The 23,301-nt window shown below is 31.5% G+C and overlaps 3 protein-coding genes across 3 annotated transcripts; 1 reads left to right on the top strand and 2 right to left on the bottom strand.

The window, feature by feature from the left end:
• Positions 1-3,236: 3,236 nt before the first annotated feature.
• LOC115876533 (proteasome subunit alpha type-5) lies at positions 3,237-5,454 on the bottom strand. Its single transcript, XM_030892345.1, has 4 exons — positions 5,315-5,454; positions 4,644-4,917; positions 4,153-4,588; positions 3,237-3,415 (listed from the first exon to the last, which is right to left on the bottom strand). Exons 2-4 carry the CDS (start codon positions 4,913-4,915, stop codon positions 3,350-3,352), a joined length of 774 nt encoding a protein of 257 aa, XP_030748205.1. The 5' UTR covers positions 4,916-4,917; positions 5,315-5,454; the 3' UTR covers positions 3,237-3,349.
• Positions 5,455-9,857: 4,403 nt separating this feature from the next.
• On the top strand, positions 9,858-13,942 carry LOC115876532 (ataxin-10). The gene is made up of 4 exons (XM_030892344.1): positions 9,858-10,107; positions 10,174-11,200; positions 13,594-13,657; positions 13,727-13,942. Exons 1-4 carry the CDS (start codon positions 9,986-9,988, stop codon positions 13,927-13,929), a joined length of 1,416 nt encoding a protein of 471 aa, XP_030748204.1. The 5' UTR covers positions 9,858-9,985; the 3' UTR covers positions 13,930-13,942.
• A 2,806-nt stretch (positions 13,943-16,748) lies between these two features.
• LOC115876531 (probable ATP-dependent RNA helicase kurz) lies at positions 16,749-20,432 on the bottom strand. The gene has a single exon (XM_030892343.1). The coding sequence runs from the start codon at positions 20,299-20,301 to the stop codon at positions 16,831-16,833; it is 3,471 nt and encodes a 1,156-aa protein (XP_030748203.1). The 5' UTR covers positions 20,302-20,432; the 3' UTR covers positions 16,749-16,830.
• Between the last annotated feature and the right edge of the window lie 2,869 nt (positions 20,433-23,301).

Raw genomic sequence — 23,301 nt, 5'->3', positions numbered from 1 at the left:
CACTGAAATTGAGCAAACTGAATCTAGAAGATTTGAGTGTTGCAAATCACAAGTTAAATAAATATTTCGAACAATTGAACAATTTCATCAATGAACCTTTTGTGAAGAAACACCATGGTTGGTTTACAGTTTTAACCATAATTGTAATTATCACCTTGGTCCTGATTTACATCTTCTGCAAATGCAAATCCCGTATAAGATCACGAATTGGAATTGCAATTTCTCATGATGACTACCCACCATCACCTCCAAGAAATCAAGTTGAATCCACTTTCTCCAAATGGAAGAAAATACTGCCTCGTAGAAGACCCAGTATCCATTTAGAAGAACCTATTGAAGAAGAATCTTTTGAACTTAATCCTAACAAGAATTCAGTCTAAAAGTTATCTCCACGCGTTAACTTTTATCTAAAAGGGGGAGTTGTTATATTCATATTTAACCTTCAAATGACCTTATTTACTCTTGTATACTTATTTATTGTTATTCATTGTTTATTCCAAAGTTAAACGTATAAGTTCGTTCTAATATAACTCATAAACAATCATATTATAATGATTTTCTTAGATCTTTTCCAACTACGATGTTCCCATGGTCTCTTCAGTAAACAAGTCGCAGTTCCATGATGGGAAGCGAAGACTCAGCAACTTTAAGAATATTTAAGCCGATCTCTTTCCCAGGAGGAACAACTCGAACGCACAACGCATAACTCGAACAACTCTCGAACGCAACTGGTATCCGTGTCGTATCGAAGTTCATATAATTCATTTATTTTACTTTGTTAAATTTTAAAAGTTAATAAAGTGTTTTAAGTATTTTAATGTTTTTTTAAAATAATAAAAGTGAAAGATAAAATCTAACATATATGTCGATGTATATTTAAATTTAGTTTCATATGTACCTTTCTTATGTCCCATTTTAATTAAGTTTTTTTTATAAAAACAAAAACAGCACTGAACTGTCTGATTCATGTCTGACTGAACAGAACAATGAAGTGAAAATTTAAAATTTAAGGTTATGGTTCAATACAGTTGCAAAAAGGTAGTGACTCGACGTCCTACCAACGTAAGAATAAGGAAATCTAAACAACGTTGTAATTAGTAAAACAGACGACGTTTGCATAACGTTGGAACAGGTCCTGAAACTAACGTCGGAAAACTCTATATTGTCCAACGTTGTTAACTACGTTGTCCGAATCACCTAAAGATCATTTAAGCAAAAGGTTACAAGACAACGTTTATTCGACGTCGGCGTCGCAGAAGCTTCCTACTTTGCTGTAGTACTAGTCCAACGTCGGCACAACGTTATAAAAACGTTTAAATTTATTTTAATACCCAAGGTAGGGAGCTAACTATTTTTTGTAACTAATCCAACGTTGTGATTAGTAAACATATGGTCGCAAGTCGTGAAAATGCTACTTGGGGAAGTGCGCCTACCTTGTGATCTGAAGTTTGGTTGCCGACCGGGAGAAGATGTCGCTGGAGAAGATTATGTCCACACACTACGTCAAAGGATGGACGACATCCATCAGCGAGTTCGCCTAAATATTCAAAGCGCTAGTGACCGAATGAAGGAGCACTACGACATTCAAGCTGAGCATGAGAGATACCAACCAGGGAATTTGGTGTGGCTGGACAACCCGCAGAGACGTCGTGGATTATCTCCGAAGCTACAGTCCTCGTGGGAAGGCCCATACAAAGTCATGGATAGAATTAATGACGTCGTATACCGTATCAGAAAATTGCCAAAAGAAAAACCGAGGATAGTTCATTTTAACCGTTTGAGCCCCTACCAAGGCGAAATAGATCGTGCTGGGACCGTGAGAACCTGCAGCTTTGATCCCCCTGATTCGGAGGTGTCCATTGATAATTTCATGGCCCGATACAACAGCAGTGAGAAGGCTCGCTATGGTGTAACCAAAGAAGAACAACGAGACCTCTTTTCCGTGCCTCCTGATTATTCGCTCGCTCATTGTGTGGCCCGAGATGTTTGGGCGTGTCGGAGAACTACGCCGACAAGATCCAGAGGTTGGAAGCGTCTTGAGGCTAACCGACAATGCACATGGTCAAGCAAGACACATCTTCTACCTGGTCACCAAGGAATGGTCCCCGAGTAAGCCGACTTATCTCAATCTATGGAAGACCCTGATTGAACTGAGAGAAGCCCTGCTAAACAACAACATTGCACGATTAGCCATTTCGAAGCTGGCGTGTGGACTCGATGGTTTGAGTTGGCGTACAATCCGGAACATGATTGAAGTCTTGTTTAGATTTACGGGAATCGAGATTCTCGTTTGCTGCTATAACCCAAAGCTGAGATCGGGCGAGAAAACTGTAGACTGCTTTTTCTACCAGACTTCTCAATGTACCAGGGGCCAGCTTTGCAAATACCTTCATTCACCGTGTACATCTCGGGATGAGCATGTACCTAAGAAGGGGGCAGTGTTGCGGACCCGTACCGTATGAATTCGGCCTTAGGCTTGGCCACTCGGCTATGATATTTTTATTAGATAAATTGTAAATAAGTTATAAATAGTTCTTTAAGTTTTTTTAATCGTTATTGTTTGTTAATTAGTGTTAAATAAATTGTGCTTAAATAAATTGTGACTTTCTATCCACATGGAACCGACGAAAAACGTAACAATATGCTCACAAAATTTCATTTTAATACAAACGGTCGTTTGTATTAAAATGAAATTTTCTGAGCACAAGAATTTTATTGATATTAATTTGAAAATCTAACAGATACGTTCACAGCTTTGTTTTTTACCTAAATTAAGTTCTTTTTTTAAATGGTTTAATTATTTTTTAACTTGTTATAGTTTTTGTATATTTTATTTTGTAACTTAAAAATTAAACTTTAATAAAAAAAAACTATTGTGTTGGTAAAATGTTAATTGGCATTTACTTATTACATCTCCTTGTACTGACACCACGCTACGCCGCTGGTTTTGAGCAAAATCCTTGCAGATGGCACTTCCTGACCGTTCCCCTGACCGATTCTCAAAAACCAGCCAGAGGTAATATTGTAACTCCGCGGCCGTCAGCCCTAAGTCTAAATTGCAATGTAGTAATTGTAAATATAATAAGTGAAACCTTTCTGTTAATAAACCAAAAAATCACTAAGTTCTTTGTTCTTATGACATGCACAAACAAAAATTTTAAAAACATGCTAGTTAGTAGAAGATTAGTATCTACATATACACAATAAAACACATATTTGCAAAAAAAGCCACCAAAAGTATAAAAACTAGTAGGTATATTAAAGCATATTCATAATTATTATTAACTATTACAACACAAACACGCACATAAATTAATGTATATTAGTGAAATGAAATATGAAATGCACATTAAACTTTTTGCTTGTTAACTTTTATGGGAGTGGGATGTTCAGCAGGGAATACATTTGTTAAGGCCTAAAAAGAAAAATAATAAAAATAGTTAAATAAATAAAATTCAAAATAAAACACCATACAATCATTTTAATAAAGTTAACACGTTGGTTGCCAAGCACGAGTTAACTGGTTGGTTTTCTACCTTCAGACGCCAGCCACGAGTTTTGACCTTAGGTTAAGAATAAAAACAACTATTTTTCAACATCCAACATGAGTAAATTTGTGTTGAAATGTGTGGTGCTGGGCGTCTGCAATATACAAGAAAAATACATAGTTAGTTTATAAATTTATTCAAATAACATGTTTCTGAATAAATTAATTTAAATTTTGTAATAAGTAGTGTTTTTTGAGACAAAATTCCATGATATATTATGGAATATTAAAAATAGCAATTTGAAATACATTTTGACACATTATTGCAATTTTCATACCGTGACATCCAGTAGGGATACTCTAAAAATGGCATGGCAGTCAATGTGTTAACTGAAATCACTAACAATTAAAAACTAAGTATAAGAACATAAAGCATTTAATCATTTTGTCATTAATCATGCAATTGTGTGACGGTATAGGATAAGGTATTGAAAAGTCAAAAATATATTTATTTAAAATGTAATGATGACTTAAGTTACATAAAGTATAATTAAAATTACCATTGAATCCAACATCAGTATGTAATAAAACGTTATTAATACCATTTCTTAATTACTTTAATAAAATTAATGTTAATTAAATAATTATGTTAATTTTGAAATTACCTCTTCCACCTGTTCTTTAGTAAACATATGAAACAGATTCTTTGGAGTCATGGTCATCACTTCTACATTTGATGAATTCAACTTTTCTTCCATGACTTGCTTTAAAATCGTCAAAGCTGCAGTTGTAGCTTCTTCTAAAGTCATACTACGATGATACACTTCTTGAAGACTTTGCTGAGCACCTTCAGAACCTGACCCGATAGCTTTAGCATCAAATTGAACAAATGTACCTGAAGGGTCCATATGGTATAGTTGAGGTCCCTTTTCATCAATGCCAGCAAATAGTATCGCCACTCCAAAAGGTCTGGACATAGCTGCCCCATCATCATCTGAATCACCAAACTGAATTGCTAGATTAGAAACAGCTTGAGCACAAGATTCTACACTCATGTTTTCATTGTAGACAAACCAATGGTTCTGACATTCTACACGCGCTCTATAAATCAAATAATATAAATTAAAGCTTCAAAGGTCATAGATTAAAAGAATACCTATCGATCATTGTTCTTGAATCTGCCATAAGACCAGAAAATGCACACCCAATATGCTTATCCACTTCAACAATTTTTTCAATTGTTGTTGGCTCCATTAGAGGAGAAGTAATGCGTTTCTCAACTGCTAAAACAACTCCTTCGCTTGTAGATATTCCAATTGCTGTAGATCCTAATTTAATCGCTTCAATAGCATATTCAACTTGAAAAAGACGACCTTCTGGTGAAAATGTGTTAACACCACGATCATATTCACTTCTTGTTAAGAACATAGCTAAAAAAATGTACACAATGTTTATAATGAAGTAAATTGCATTAAATTATTTCAAGCGCTCGCGAATAATTAGTTTTTAATTAATTTTTAGAAACATTATATATCAGGCGTCTAAATGCAAAACCCAAGTCACACATTTTTGAAAACTGAGTTCTATACACCTTTTAATTCGTTATCACAAGAAAAACTCTCTGAATTACATTTTTATGCAAGATATTTGCATAAAATACTGCACTGGATAAATTCAGTACTTTAGATTTATTATTCTTTTTAATATTGATAATATTTTAAATAATTTTTTGTGTATTCTGTAAAATTTATTTCGATGGACTTGTCGGGTTTTGCATTTAGACGACTGGTTATATATTATGCAAATACACATTTTAAAAATACTTACTTTTTGCTTTTCAATTTAAAATAAAAAATAAATCAGTAATATGCAGTTTGAAATTTGCTTGGCAATAGAATAGAATCACAGCAAATCACAGAATAGAATCTAAATGCAAAGTCACTAAATGAGCTGTCAACTGTCACTCCATGTCTATATTTGACAACATTTAAACTTATGATCTATGGATGATCATATATAAACAGTTTTCATATTATTTAAAATATATAAAATCATTAGAATTTTCATTCTCTGGTTTCATTTAAGAATTCATGCCTTAATATTATAAAATAAAAATTAAACGGTAATGGTGTGGATCCGGTGGCTGACCTTGAAACGAGTTTTTGCTACATATAGTCACAGACACTACGCATGCGCATATCTACGATGTTGCCAGATTGCAAGTTATTTTGGAATTATTTTCAGTAGAAAACAAATATGTGCTTTTCAGTGTTTTTTGTCAATATATACCGTATAATCGAAAAAACGGTGTTCAGTTGGCTGAGAAATGACGATTGAAGATATTTCCCATATAAAATGACAGCAATCTTCATTACATTACATCGCTGACGCTATTTTTTTCAATCATAGTACGCGGTATATTATTTATATTATTATTTTAATATTTCGCACAACACGTGAACGCTTATTATGTATTTTCATAGTCAATACAATTAAATAGAAATAAAACTCTATATTCCTATAATTAATCTAATTGCTCTAGATTATTATGCTACGTTTAAAAAGGGCTTTATTAAAAATTCAGGAAATTAAAAGGGATGTGTCCAAGTTTTTTCTTTTTTTTAAATTTTTAAATGCTGTAGCTCCATGTCATTTTCATAATAGTTTTTTTTAACATTCCATCAAAACTACGGAGGCCTTTAAAAGGCCTTTTAGCCTCCGTAATTAAAATTGTAGAATCAGCTTCAGCAACATGAACAGTTACCTTGTTTAATTCTGCTTATACATATATTGCATTAATTTTTCTGCTACCTTAAGATTTCTCTATTCTTACACCTAATTTATGTGATTTTCTTAGCATATATGATTTATAAACCATATTTTTCCTAATGGAAGGATGGAATAGGATATGCAAAATTAAGATATTTTAACATTTATTTTCCAGACAAAGCATAATATAGTATTAAGATTAAGACATAACAAATATTATAAGAAAGATCTTAATATAAGTCACAAACTAACTAAAGCCCCGTTCTCAGAACTGCGTCGTGTCGACCTATGGTGTCGACAGCGACACTGATTGACACTTCAAACGACCAATGGGAGCTGTACTAAATTTAAAATTGACAGCTGTTTGAATTTTGTACAAATCTGATTGGTTCTTTTGTCGTGTCGCTGGCGACAGTCGCAGTTCTGAGAAAGGGGCTTTCCCCGTTCTCAGAACGACGTCGTGTCGCGGGCGACACAGTTTGACATTTCAAACAACCAATGGGAGCTGTACTAAATTTAAAATTGACAGCTGTTTGAATTTTGTACAAATCTGATTGGTTCTTTTGTCGTGTTGCTGGCGACAGTCGCAGTTGTCGTGTCGCCAGCGACACGACAAAAGAACCAATCTCTCTCATTGGTTGTTTGAAATGTCAAACTGTGTAGCCAGCGACACGACGCAGTTCTGAGAACGGGGCTTTGATTTGGATTGACACTTCAAACGACCAATGGGAGCTGTACTAAATTTAAAATTGACAGCTGTTTGAATTTTGTACAAATCTGATTGGTTCTTTTATCGTGTCGCTGGCGACAGTCGCAGTTCTGAGAACGGGGCTTTAAGCCTCGTTCTCAGAACAGCGAGTGTCGCCAGCGACACGTCAAGAGAACCAATCAGATTTGTACAAAATTCAAACAGCTGTTTGAATTTTGTACAAATCTCATTGGTCCTCTTGACGTGTCGCTGGCGACTGTCGCTGGCGACACGACAAAAGAACCAATCAGATTTGTACAAAATTGAAACAGCTGTCAATTTTAAATTTAGTACAGCTCCCATTGGTCGTTTGAAGTGTCAATCAGTGTCGCTGTCGACACGACGCAGTTCTGAGAACGGGGCTTAAGCCCCGTTCTCAGAACTGCGACTGTCGCCAGCGACACGACAAAAGAACCAATCAGATTTGTACAAAATTCAAACAGCTGTCAATTTTAAATTTAGTACAGCTCCCATTGGTTGTTTGAAATGTCAAACTGTGTCGCCCGCGACACGACGTTGGTTCTTTTGTCGCGTCGCTGGCGACAGTCGCAGTTCTGAAAACGGGGCTTTAGTCTTAATCATTGCCTGGAAACTTATACCAGTGCCTTCTATTAAAAGATCAGCCTCCGGGCGAGATTTATGACGTCACGCTACTTAGATATAACGGATTAATAAATATGTTGTAGAATACATGGAAAACATAATTATTCCTCAGATTTTTGGTTTGTATTTTAAAAATGATATATCTTGAAATATGATATAATGAACTAAATAAAATATACATAATATACAGTTAATAACTACAACATATATACCTATTTATAGTAATAAATACTTTGGCAAATAAACTATGAACCATACAAATGCAGCAAATGTTTTACAATGTACAAATAATGTATAGGTACATAAGATAATGGGTAAAATGTAAATATATTTTAAATTTTTGGGGTTTGAAAATCGATCTAATTTAACAAAAACATTTAATATCTACTAATAGTGATGTATTATTATTTGCATTCACAAAATTTATATGTATATTTTGCAAGTATCAATGTTCGAAAAATTATATTTACAAATAATACAATATTATCTAAAAAGGCGTCAGCGATGGTTATGAAATCAAGATCGCTGGCATTTTATATGTTAAATTATTCTAAAATTTTTGATTTTCTTGGGATTTTTAGGTTCGGGAAAAACGCTGATTAAGTTTTCATTTGGGTTTTCATTATTTTTATTTGGTTTAAAAAAAAACGTTTCGGCTAACTATAGCCTTCACAGTGTTGTGTCATATGAGAAAAATAGTGTCGAATATAATCCAAAAAATTACATATACAATATAATTCACACCTCATAATGTTTACTGCAATTAATAAACTAATATAAACTTATCAAAAGATGACCACATATTTTTTAAAATTATTATTCTTAACACTAAAATTATCTACATTGACTATGGAGTACGCAGTAAACATTATGTGCTTGGTGTGAATATTTTATATGCAATTTTTGGATTATATTCGACACTATTTTTTCATATGACACAACACTGATGGAGGCTATAATGTTAGCCGAACCGTTTTTTTTTAAACCAAATAAAAATAACGAAAAACCAAATGAAAAATCAATCAGCGTTTTTCCCGAACCTAAATTCCAAGAAAATCAAAAAATTTAGAATATTTAGAATCAAGGTTCAAGAATATCAAATTTTCCAAGATTGTAAAATTCTAGTTAATTATTTTATGTGTACAGTTATTTAGGGAATGTCATCGATGTTCATTTCCAAGCCAACTAGACGCCGATTTTTTTCGATGATACGGTATAATTCTTACGTAAAATGTAAATAACATTAGACCAATTAAAACAAAGAAATATGAATTTCTTAGTATATTTTTAGTAACACCTTTATTCTTAAAACTTAATTTTGTATTGCAAATATACCAATTTTATTGTTATTTTATTCATATTGTATTCAGCCATCACTTAAATATTTTATATTAATTTGGTATTATAAATAATCAACACTATTCAGTAAAATTACTGAACAAATATATGTTATGCTTTACATACGTTATATTATCAAACAAAAACACATTCTTCTTTTAAACTTTATCATTCTTGTCTTTACAAAAATCTTTTTTAATTTTGAACTCAAAATAATAATATTTTTCATGATCTTTAATACACATATTCTTTATTTTTCCCTAGATCATAATACCTACTTACGTGTTTATCTTACATGTTTGAATCTATCGAAGCTGAACCAACAACACTTGGATATTCCACAATATGAATAAAATAAACATAATTGTCCAGTTTTCTTTAATACCATCCTGGGAGAATATTATTTTTAAATTTATTAAAGATATTTTCAATAGAATTGTCTTGATTTATAACTCGTACCCACTTTTCTTGCTCTTCCGGATATTTTAAGCTGCCTAGTATAACTATCCTTTCCACCAGGAACACAACAAAGATGAGCCAAAGCACCAAAAACACACTCCACTTAAGCTTTATTGATGAATTGTTAGAGTCTTAAAAAACACACACAAAAATCACGATAAATAAAAAATTTATGGGCACTTTTAGGTTAAAGCACTTAACAAAACGTGTAATATTTCGTGTTTTTTATGAGAAACAGAGTGACCATCATAGCGACCATATATCTGGTAGTACTTTATGTCACTTAAACACCAAAATAATTAGTTTTTTGCACTACAATAACAAATAATACTAAAAATCAACCGACCAAATATGAATACAGAATCTAACCCAATATCTAAGTATGTACAGCTGATGAAGTAAACAAAAGTCCGCCCGTAGGCTGATCTTTTAATAGAAGGCACTGGTCCAATGATTTGGTCACCATCGATTGTCAGATGTCACATGTATACAAATTTTTGATGTGGTTAATTCAAATTGTTTAAAAATTAAATAATGAGATTTTAAAAACTTTGAAAATATATACTTATATACTTTATATTATGGATCCCTCTACGTCCTATTTTGCTTATAGTATTCAGGAAATATTTAATCAAAATAATTTTAATGAACTAAATAATAGCCTGAAATGTTATTATAAAACTTATCTACTAAATAAGGAAGAGTAAGTAATTAATTTTGCATTAATTTTTAGATCATATACTTAAAAATTATAATACATTTTTTTTAGTTTTATTATTTCATCTGAAGACGTTGATTGTTTATTAAATATTGTCACATATATTAACACAAGATTTGGGTGGTACAATAATTTGGAAGTGCCTTTTCCTCAAGTCCTCACAGAAACAATAAAGATTTTAAGAGTGTTTGTTACCAAAAAGTGGATTGCACAATATGTGATAGAAAATGCAAAATTTTTTAGCGTTTTTAGTTTTTTAATGACTTGTGTGTTTACAAAGAAGAATGGACAAGAACTATACACTAAATATTTATTACAAATGATAGTAAACTTATTATGTATTGGTAAAGAAAGTGACTGTGGGGAATTTCATTCAAAAGTATTTATCAATTTTTCTTATCAGTTAAATAATTTCTTTCGTGAATGTTATGGCTTTTCATATGAAATTAGTGCTGTTATTTACAATCTGTTTTTAAATAAAGAAATCAGAGATTTAAAATTAATTAATTCAGTGATAGAAAATTATGGAAATTGCACTACTAGCAATGAATACTTAGATTTTCTGTTGAACCAAATATGTTGCCAAAACTTTATATGGGCCTCTTATGAAACTCTTCCACTGAAATCAAGACTGATTCTGTTAAACTATTTGAATGAACTTTTGGTTTCAACTAATGCCAATCTTAAACAAAAATTATCAAATTCTTCACTTGAGAGGTTGTTACAAGTTTTTAACGATTCTTCAAATGTAGTTTTTCAAGTGAGTCAAGCAGGTTGTGCAGAATCATCACAAGAAGTTTCGTATGTCTTGCAGTTAATATCAGTACTTTCTGCCAATGAAAACTACATAAACATATTACAAAGTAATGTTGCTATGTTTATAAATGCTGGAGTATTATTAGTTAATATACATAGACTGGGAAAATCATCAGAAAATGTCTTTAAACCCATACAAAAATTGTCTGAAATTAATAATCCAAGCCAGGAAATATGGAATAATCCTGTGTATGGATTTAAAGCTTCATTGATAAGGTTGATTGGAAATTTATGTTGGAAAAATAAAAGACTACAAGATTTGGTAATTTTTTTATTTATTACATATATTTTATTAATACCTAGATATTTTTGTTTAAATAATAATAATTAATTTTTTAAATAATAATTTTTGTACAAATAATTTCTTCAGTCCAATTTTGTAGCTTGACTTTAACAGTTCACAAAAAACTTACCTTATATTTTTTTTTTGTATTTATACAGGGCTATAAGTGACTTGTTAAATTTGGTAATTTTTTTATTTATTACACATATATTTTATTAATACCTAGATATTTTGTTTAAATAATAATAATTAATTTTTTAAATAATAATTTTTGTACAAATAATTTCTTCAGTCCAATTTTGTAGCTTGACTTTAACAGTTCACAAAAAACTTACCTTAAATTTTTTTTTCGTATTTATACAGGGCTATAAATGACTTGTTAAAAAAAATATAATGTATTGATATTTTCAATAAAATTTCAATACTTTTGAGTTCCATACTAAAGTATGTGATATCTACAGTCAACCTCCAAAAACTGACAAAAAAGCAATTTACTTTTGATTTAAAATTATGGACATCAACTGAATTGAGATGAAACTTTCTTCTTGAAGTATTGATATTAAGCAGGGTTGTACTGGCCATACAGTCAGAGTGGCGATTGCCTGCCGAGCCCCAGCCTTCGCGGGCCCCCGTATCTTAGGACCTATATGTAAAATAGTTCCATTATTTATTCTTAAATAGAAATGAAAGAGAAAAAAGTGACGGTAATATTCTGAAGTTATCCCGGAAACTTTTTTTTTTGGATTAACAATATTTACATTTGCATTTCATTACGGGTAGTTCCCAGATTTCAAACACTAACAACAAATCAATAGGGAAAAATTCTCTAAATCATAAGGCGAAAATATAGGCAAAAAATCCACCTGGGCCCCTCTGGACCAGTCTGACCCTGATATTAAGTATTTCTATATTCTATTAAATGCTAAAGTCCTGCTAAGAAAATCTATCATTATATAGAGCATAATTCATCATTAATATATCCATATCAGTTTTTGAAAATTATATAGCAATGGTCATTTTTTGTATGTTTTACAGTATAGGCTGTTCCTTAAAGACAAGCTAATATTTTTAAGGGGGCGATTCTTGGACCTATTTTAAGAAAATACTTCATATGAATGCATGTCCTAAACATCTTAACATTTGCTATAACAGGGTGGGGAAAATTTCAATGTTTTTCTCATAATTCTAATATTGTTATAGATCTTTATGAAATTTGATACAAGTCTTGAACTTTTTGATGTAAAAGAAAAAAATTAGTTGTAATTTATAATTTCCATCCAGCCGATGCAGAAACAGTCACCTTCACCAAATCAGATTTGGCAATTTGATTTTGAAGTAAAATGACAAATGACTACAAATGACTTAATTTTTTTAAATAAAAACTTGATAAAAACTATGCGTCCGACAAAAAATCAAGAGATGAAAATTGTTTAGAAACTAAAGAGATTTTGAAAATAATGTTTATATGTTTAGATCATATACATTCATATGAATGGTTTTTCTTAGAATAAGTACAAGAATCACCCCCTTAAATATTAGCATGCCATTAAGGAACACGTCAAAGGGAACACGCACTGATGTATATTACTACAATGAGTTGTCAAGAAATTACCTGTTCACATACAGGTACAGGGTGTTCCTTAATGACATGCTAATATTTAAAGGGGTGATTCTTGGACCTATTCTAAGAGAAAAACTTCATATGAATATTTGTCCTAAACATAAAATCATCTTAACTTTTCAGATACAGGGTGGTAAAATTTTCTAAAAAAAATGTTTTTTTATAATAACTCTGATTTTATTATAGATGTCTTTATGAAACTTGATACAGGTTGTCTATGTCTCAAAGTACTTTTTTTGGTGTACAAAGAATTTTATTATTTCAACAAGTGCCGTTCACACGGGTTTTAAATTAAATATTTTTGGAGAAAAAAGTGGTACACCACTGACTTCTCTTAAAATAAAAATTATTTTCAAAATCTTCATTCATTTCTAAACATTTTTTATCTCTCGATTTTTATTCGTCCGACGCATAGTTTTTGCTAAAAAAATTAAAGTCAGTTTACGCGGTGATTTGTGTGGAAATCATTTATGCATCGGCTGGAAAGAAATAAAACCATTTTTTTGTATATGAAAAAAAGCATTTTAATGCATGGAAGATGTGTATCAAATATAACATCAGATATAATTTGAAAAAATATAGAAAATTGTACCACCCTTTATCTGAAAAGTTAAGATATTTAGATATATATTTTATTATATTGATTCATATGTGGTTTTTTTCTTAGAATAGGTCCAAGAATCACCTCCTTAAATATTAACATGTCATTAAGGAACACCCTGTATATTTATCTACTACTTAATTTTTTTAGGCGCGAACTGCTGAAGTCATTCCTATTTTACTAGACTGTTGTAATATTGATGCAAGAAATCCATGTATCCTTTACCAAATTCTTCACAACTTTAAAAATAGAAAATATATTCTTCTTAACAATGTTTATTCAGTTATCATGCAATGGGTGATTTTAGCAATAAGAAATATTTGCGAAAATAACAAAACTAATCAAGCTATTATCGAAGGTTTGACACAGCAAGGAATGGTACAGTCAGAGATTTTACAAGAGTTGGGTATTAGCAGTAATAACCAAGATAATTTAATTGAGAAATTTGTTAATATAGATCTGAACAGGTCAGATGGAAATAAATAATAATAAATTACTATAAATTATGCATTTATTTCATAGGTTCCTTATATATAGGGTTTCCAAACGTACGGATTTACCGGAACATGTCCGGATTTTTAAAGTGTCCGGAGCGATCCGGCCCGGATTTGAAAAAAGCGTCCGGGAAACTTGACCACAAAAACAATTTAACTTAGTAAAATATTTTTTTCTCAGTTACTTTGTTGAATATTTTAGTCTCTACGATGCTACAGCTCTACTTAACCGACGCATGTTCGAAAGTACCTATTTCTATACTTTGGCGCTCAAATTTTTCGCATTATTTGGCTCCAAAAAATATACAGGGTGTTTCAAAAAACATGTGCCATCTCTCGTAAGGAGATTCCTCACGTAAAAATATGATTTATTTTTCATATCAAAATAAGTAGGTCCGATTCTGCTTTGTTTCGTAGCTACAGGGTGTTAAGGTGTTAAAGTTTTAATATTTTTTCGATTTTTTATAATTTTCATCCAAGTACTTTTAGCGTTTCGAATGAAATTTTGAGGGTAAGGGTTACTACAAGTGCTACATATTTTAATGCTAAAAAAGTGTCGATAAATTCATCAGGGGCGTGCATATGGGTTATCACTGGAATAATTTTCAAAAAAAAAGCATGTGCGCCACTGATTTTTTTCTTTTCATATTAGAATTATGTAGGCCGTTTAATGCCAATTAAAAGTTATCTCTTGGTATTTTGTTGAATTCGGCCTCCTTGATGAGAAAAACGCAATTATATTAATCACAATAATTAATAAAATTAATAAATTATATATTTTACCTAATTTATTATTAAATATTATTATTACTAGTTACTATTTTACTATTAATCCACCCTACAGCAATTTCAAATAAAAAAAATAATGATATTTAAGATAATTACAAAAAAACTAATTTTAAAAAATTTTAACATATCCTGTAACTCTAAAACTATGCATTTCCATACCCATGTTTATAGGAACTTTTTTTCATATTTTTTGATTAGAAATCAATAAGTACTTATTTAGAACTTTCACAAGTTAATGATATTAAATTTTTTAAAGGTTGCTATTAGACTTGGCTCAAGGCAAATTAATAAAATTGCGTTTATTTCATCAAGGAGGCCGAAATCGACAAAATATCAAGTTCGACGCATAGATAAATGAAACAAGTTTAGATTGGAAAGTGCCAATAAGGACAATGTAAACACTATTTGGCGCTATTCTTGCAACGGTCGCGACCCAAAACTTTTGAAAATTTTGGAGCGGTTCGGCTTTTTTCGGAATTATATCGCCAAATATTGTTTATTCAAATTTATTATTATTTTCGTTTAATTTTATAAATAAAATACAGTGTGTTGCATACAAGAAACTTTATTTTATATAAGGACGCATGTATGAAATACCTATGAAACATTGGAAACCGACGTTATGCCACGATCCACGATGGTTTTTGCAGTTCACAGTTCACAGCACAGATTTTTAACTATTTAATGCCACTTTTTCACAATTATCACCGGTTGGAGTAAATAAAACTTGAATTAAACTCACAAGATAGCAATAATTACTTTGAAAATGGACGCTATAAACACTTTTCGGAATTTCTTTAATGAAAGCGGTTTAGATTTTGAAAGATTATAATGATCATCATAGATGATCATATTATGATTTTAGAAGATTCTGACATGATTCTGACTTTGACAAGAGAAAATTATTTCTGTTTTTGTTTGCCGTTGTTCTTAGCGACCGCTATAGCAGCGCCAGATCGCATACAGTATATCTGCTGGATCTGTGTCTATGAAAGGAATGCGGACAAAAAACATTTAAATAAACAGCAATATATTTTATACGTCGATTTGACGAGTGCGTCACCGCAAATTGCTCCGCCCACTCATTTTATTGGCTACTTGCAAATTTGTTGAATTTTTATTGATGGGGCGCGTCGTCTTTTTTTTACGAAAAACATCGAGAGAATATCGTTTCCCCTCTCACGGATACCCCGTAGCTACAGAACGGACAGACGTACTGTATAACGGTCGCGACCCAAAATAATTTCGCGACCTAAAATTTTTACGAGCTTTCCAATCTAAACTTGTTGCATTTATCTATGGTTCGACGACATTAAACTGCTTACACTATTTCGCTAACAAGAGAAAAAAGTCAGTGGCATATATACATGTTTTTTTTAGAAAAATATTCCAGTGATAACCCATATGCACGTCACATAAATTTTACCCTCAAAATTTCATTCGAAACGCTAAAAGTACCTACTTGGACGAAAATTATAATAAATCGAAAAAATACGCTACATAAGCTACGAAACAAAGCAGAATCGGACCTATGTTGATATGAAAAATAAATCTTATTTTGTATGTAATAACTTTAAAGGATCTTTCCCTTTTATTTGAGCAACCATATTTTCTGTTGATTTATAATTAATTCATAAAACATCTATTTTTCTAAAGACTTTTTAAAAACATGGCAAGATTGACATAACTGAAAATGTATTTTTGAATAAAATAAATTATTGTAACTTGTGTTTCTGTGCACAGATGTGTGTAGTGTTCTGAATTTTTTAAACTCTGAATATTTTGGATTGATAAATTGATTCAATATTCAGGCGGCTGATTTAAATTGATTTTGAAATATTTTTTCTCGATACACTTATGTATATCGTCGCTTAAAAGTCATAATTAAAGGTAATAAAAATAAAAAAAAACAGATATTTTTATAGAAGGTTGCTGTGACTAAATATAAAATATAACTTTTTGTAGAGACAAGAACTCGGATTATAACAAATATTTTATTTACCATTAATATAAAAACATCAATTTAGATATAACAAATATTTTATTGCATTAATAAATTTGTATAACATAATTTATATACAGGAAATATATAATAAAAATATTGTTAATCTGTTGGCGGCCACATTAAACTAACTTCTTGATGTGCTGACTCAGGAACCCATTTCAAATATTCATAAAGTAAATATTGACGATCTTCCATCCAAATTTTCATCAAATTCGATCGTCTAGCAATATTTTTGGCTAATAGTGCTTTGAATAATAATTCTGATCTTGGTTGTAATCTAGCCCATGTTTTCACCATAATACTTGGCTGACTTAATAAATCCTTGGAATATTTTTCGAGTTTCTTAAACACTTTCCCTTCTAATAGGTACTTTGCAAACCACTTTATGCAGTCTACATTATGTGGATGAGGTATTTTTACTTCTGGTAGAGTCCACGCCTGTGTTCCAAACGTACCTCTTACGGTGCAATAAATGCTTCCCTCTTTTTCATTGTAGAAAGGCGGAGGATCTAAAAGAGGTTCTGATAAATTACAAAGCTCAGGAACAAATGTTGGAAGCCATTCAGGATCTATAGCAGATACTCCTCGCATGTAAATTTTATCGGTTTCATAAATTTCTTGGAAAATCACAAATTCTGGCAACGTTTTTTTAAGAACAGAGTTTTGATGCAAAAATACAAAATCCTCCATACTATTTGCTTTATAAGCATATTTATATTTTGCTTTTTCTTTGAACTGATTTGCCTCTTCCAGTGAAACTTTTTTAGCTATTTGATCTCCTAAACCAGCTAATAATATTTGACGAAGCAATTTAGCTTGTATATCATTAAATGGTTCCATTTTCGGGTCCACTATTATATCAAGGGCTGGAATATTTTTATTTATCTCTAAAGTTAGTTGTAATCGTAATTTTCTAATATCTGTTACTGCATTGAATCTTAATCCGTTTATTTGACAAAATTCTTTCAGTTTTCCCTGGCTATTGGCATATTCAGCTGCTCCTATAGCTCGTAATAGAACACCATTATCGCCAAGTAACAATGAATTACCGGTACCCGCCCATTCTCGTCTTAATGATGCCCATTTTTGTCTTAATTGCTTCTTTTCTTCAGATGATCCACTCCAAGGTGTTTCTAAAAATACTTCTTGTACAGACAGAGCAGCTACCAAACATATAGTGTGAGAGAACAGATCATGTTGATTACTTAAAGCCAACATTTTTCCAAATCGTGGTAATACAGGAAATTTAGAAATTGATTGACCTAAAGATGTAACTTCATTATTTCTTAAGGCACCTAAAATTTCTAATCTGCTTTCTGCAGCTTTTAACTGTAATAAATCAGGAGCAGTTGGAAATGGAAAATTAGTAACTTTATCTATGTTCATGCATTTCATTTGTAAATAAAGATCATCTACAGGCCTTTTCTGAATTTCTGGAGTAGCAAAGTCTTCAAACTCATTATTGAAGACTGCGCTAGAATACAAGCGGTAACAGTGGCCTGGACATGTGCGTCCAGCTCTGCCCGCTCTCTGGTTGGCTGAAGCTTTACTAGTCCAGCGAACAACATAGCTTGTTAAACCAGTGACTTTATCATACAGCTTAATCTTTGCTCGACCAGAATCAACAACATATTTTATATTAGGAATAGTCAATGATGTTTCAGCAATATTGGTGCTAATAATGCATAATCTATAACCAATTGGAGGTGGCTTGAAAACTTGTTGTTGCTTTTGTGAAGGTAACAGGGAATAAAGGGGTAATACCCATAAAGGTTGAGCATTATGATACACAGAACTATTTCCTATTAAGTCTTCTTCATCAGAGAACAGTTCATCTTCCTCTCCAGAATTACTTTCATTGTCATTAGGTATACTGTAGTCATCTAGATTTATATGAGTTTGATTATTATTTCTCTTCTTATTTGTGCCTTTTGAGTTTTTATCGAAATCATTTGGATAATTATTGTAATCTGCATTCGGCTCTATTCTTTCTTTCTCTGCTATTAGTTTATCTTTCATATTTAAAGGAAATGTTATTCTTAATTTCTTAACTAGTAAATTTACTTCATGTTGACCAGTTAGAAAAACCAGTATTCCACCTTCTGGTAGTTTGGAATGAATTTTTATTACTTTACTGTAAGCCTCCTTTAAATAATTCTCAACAGTTCTTTTATTAAAATGTGTAGTAACTGGAAATTGTCTGCTTTCCACATTTATAACTGGCGGTGCAACTTTAAACAATCTCTGATTTTCTGTAAAGTCACTAACACGTAATGTTGCAGACATAATAATGAGTTTCAAGGGATCACCTTTTTTCTTCCTTAATGGTACTATCCGAGACAACAATCCTATTAAAATATCAGTATAGACAGTTCTTTCATGAGCTTCATCTAGAATAATAACAGAATATTTAGTTAGCAAGAAATCAGAATGTATTTCTTTTAAAAGTACTCCATCAGTCACAAATTTTATTTTGGTTTCCTCAGTTACATTTCCTTCGAATCTTATTAAGTATGAAACTATTTGTGTACTTAAATTCATTTCCTCTGCAACTCTTTGAGACATAGAAATTGCTGCAACTCTTCTAGGTTCTGTTATACAAATTTGTTTCTTTAAAGCATATCCAGCTTCATATAGAAATTGTGGTACTTGTGTTGTCTTACCACTTCCAGTTTCACCTGCTATAATTATAATTTCGTTTTCGTTAATAACCTCTATAATATATTGCTCTTCAGCTAAAATTGGTAATTTCAACCTAGCTTCTTGTATTTCATCATCTCTAATTACATCAACATAAACTGTGGGCTGCCTTTGAATATTCTTTATTTCTTTTGTATTTAACTTAGTTTCAGTACTACTTACAATACCATTAATAGTTTTGTTGCATGATTTACTGGATGCTGTTACTACTTGAACATTGCTCTCTTCCATTTTATACATATTGCTGTTCTTATTAGGTTCTACTACATCACCTTGGCTAATTGCAGGACCATATTTACTTGCTTCTTTTTCCTCATCAGTACTATCAGACATTTCATCACTATCCGCATTCAAACCAACAACATTTGGCGTGCTTGTGATATTTTTAATGTCGTTAACATTATTATGACATAACTTTCTATGTTTTGTATTTGAAATACTATTAATCTTTTTACCCGGAATTGAAGAAAAATCTGTATTAGGTTCCTGTGATTTCAAACTAGATTTATTTTGAGAAAGCCTTTTTAAACCAGAAGTTTGAACTGATATAATTGAAGTAAATTGGGATAATTCTTCTGAATCTATTTGAACTTGTTGTAAAGACTGCAATAAAGCGGATCTATTAGCTTTTTTCTTCTTCCTCTCAACAATTTTCTCTAATTGCTTACGGTGTTTGTTTGATAATAATTTCACCTTCGATTTATCTTGTTTAATTTTCACCTTCCTCTTATGAGATGGTAGGACTAATTTATTACATGTATCATAATAGCCTTCTGCGTCAAAATCCAGTTTTATCGTATTTACATCTGAATTATCTATAACTGTTTGAACAACACGTCTTGCCTTCCAATTATATTTTGCTTTTCCCATTATAAATAATAAAAAAAACAATTAAATTATACAGTTTAAACAAAAGTTTTTTGGTGAATGCATGGTACAAAGCAAGAAAAGCAAGTACAAAGCATCATGCAAAGCACAAAACACATACCCAAGAGTACAAAGGTTATAGTATATTAGTTTAATGGCCACAGCTGCCAGGGCTATCCGGCTGGATGGTAGAATTAACTACAGTGTTTTTTTTAAATTAAAGGCCTAAGCTATTAGGATTATCCGGCCTGTTAGTAGTGGTATATTTTAATGGCCACAGCTGCCAAGGTTATCCGGCGTATTAATAGAATAATTAACAGGCCCGGTTGTACAAACGGAGTTAATCCCTGGTTAATTCTGAGTTCACGATGATCTTAGGATCAACGGGTAAAAGACGTTGTACGTTATGGCACAAAATAGAAATCAACCAGAACGCCGACTCTGCCGAATTTGATGACGTTTCACGAATCGCGACGCCATATTAGCAGCGGGTAACTCTCAGGGCCGGATTAAAACGCTTTCGCAGGCTGTTGTCAGAGTTATATTGAATAAGGTATTTTTATTAATCTGAAAGATAGTGAATTACTCAGACTGAGCGTAATACGTTATTTCGAAAGGTAAAGTTTGTATAGATAACTCAATGGACTCGACGCTACGAACAGCTGCTGTCTTCTACGATAGTCAGAATTCAACTAAATCCTGACCTGCCCTGACTAAACCGATAACGCCCATAAAATAATTAACTAGAAAGAAGTGTCAACTCTGTGTTAAATCGTGGAAACACGATACGCCACCGAAAGCCTTCGTTGTCGTCTGGAGAACTAATTTTCCAATTGACAGGTTGACATGATAAGGACATGATAGCTTTAATTTTCATTTCGTTTCCGGTTATTCAATAGCGGGTCACTCTTTCGTTCAAATGTATTTTTGTATTTTTACTTTTCATAAATAAAACCAAAAATTATTTATTCACATATATTTATTTTGAAATATGGAACAACGTGACTAAATAAATATAAAAATATAGAGAGAAAGATTGTATTGTTTCAATACCAATTAGTTAATTATATGTACTTTTAACGTAAATTAGTTAAGTTATAAGCATGACTTACAGTAATTTGTGAATAAACACACGTATTCGCTGACTTCAAGGACAGAAAACGGACACAGGAACATGAAAGCGGGAGCCTTATACAAAACCTGAAAACAGAAAAACAATTTTTTTATACTAAAATTAACAATGTAAAAATATCAATAGGTATAAAATATAAATATACTGTTTAAAAAAGCGTCCATTATTCCAAAGAGAGGCCTGGCTTATAAATCAAAAGAAGCAAAAAGAGACTTTTTAGTCGGATAACATAATCAGATTATCAGTCCGATTTATTGCATTATTGACAATAAATCGCACGTACTGGAAATAACTAATGTTGGCTATAGTTAAAATGATCTTACCTTGCTGTAATTGCTTCCATTTTTCAAGAAATCGCCGATCAAAGATATTATAATACCATATTCTTGCATCTAAAAATGTAAAAACAGTGTTTATTTACTACCTATTTTCATATACATGGGACATACCTACTACTGCAGAAACGTCGTTTTCTCCAGGATTCTTCATAATATATATTTTATATACTTTATTACCATTATATTTATAAATTTCAGCCGAAATATTAAATTGAACTTCAAAAACGAAACTAAACGGTATGAATTAAAATGGCGTCGAATATTTTTCAATTTGTTCTAGAACAAATCTGAAGTTGTCTCTGAAACTGAAATCTATCAATTCTAAACTGAGGATTAAAACAATAGTTAAGAACAAAAAGCAATGCTGTCCTTGTCTAGGCGGTCATACTTGTCGTGAGGAGAATGACAGGAATGACACTAATGACTGTTTCCAATTTTCCTATTTCACTGTCACCCCCCTGATAACGCCGCTACATTGACAGATGTTACCCGCTCATAATGGAATTTTTAGGTTAGCCACCGTTTCGCGCGCATTTTGGGAGTCAACCTTCTGGTTGATTTCTATTTTGTGGTTATGGGTTCAGGTCATTGCCTGGAAACTTATATCGTGAAATTTTGATAAAACAATTTAGTACTCACTAAAAACACAGTACGTCGCTAGTGGTAGGAAAAATAATTTTTAGAGGTTACTAGTTTATTTGGTTGCCTGTGATATGCATATACAGGGCGTTTCCTAATTAATCTAAAAACTAAAAATCGTTAGAAAATGAATTAAGGCGGGCTCTTAATAAGTATGTTGTTATTTTTTCTCGGCAACCGTTTGATGAACAAGAGAAAAACTCAAAAGATCAATTTTATTTGAAAAAGGATGTGATCCAAGAAAAAAATATATTTTCTTTAAAAAAGCAGTAGTGTACCTTTATGTTAAAGCAAAATATCGATTTTTTTTAATTTTTAACACCCTGTAGATCAGAAAGGGAGTACTTTGGAGCCAATGGTTATATAAAATTGTTTTAAGAAGACATGAGGAATCACACCACAATTTTTTAGACTAATTAGAAAAACCCTGTATATTGTCTGTGACAATGATTGTTGATACATCCAAAAATACCTTTTCTGTGAAAAAAGCCCGATTTCGCAGGAAAAATTTTTAGTTTTATTGAATTTGGGCCTGCGTCTGCAAATACCGGTATGTGTTTTAATATTCTATCTATCTAAATTTTAAATATCATAGTCAGAAATAGTTTATTATTTATTAACTGTAAAAATGGTATACTTATAAGTTTTGTCAAATATTGTGATTTACTTTCTACCTTGTAGTCAAAAATTTATATTTAATAAACTGTAAAATATATATTCTTATGTTTTATTAAAGTTACTCTGATATACTAATATATCAGTGTAACTGTAAACCTATCCTTATAAATCAAATATATAAACATAAAAAATATTTGTAAGAAAAGGCCCAGAGGCGCTGGGTTAAACGTAGTCTCTACTAAGAACACGGAGGGGCGCTTTGACCGAAAATTTTAC

This window comes from Sitophilus oryzae, unplaced genomic scaffold (genome assembly GCF_002938485.1).
Source record: "Sitophilus oryzae breed Bouriz unplaced genomic scaffold, Soryzae_2.0 scaffold_1436_pilon_pilon, whole genome shotgun sequence".
Lineage (NCBI taxonomy): Eukaryota > Metazoa > Arthropoda > Insecta > Coleoptera > Curculionidae > Sitophilus > Sitophilus oryzae.
This window is presented reverse-complemented; position numbering and strand designations above follow the sequence as displayed.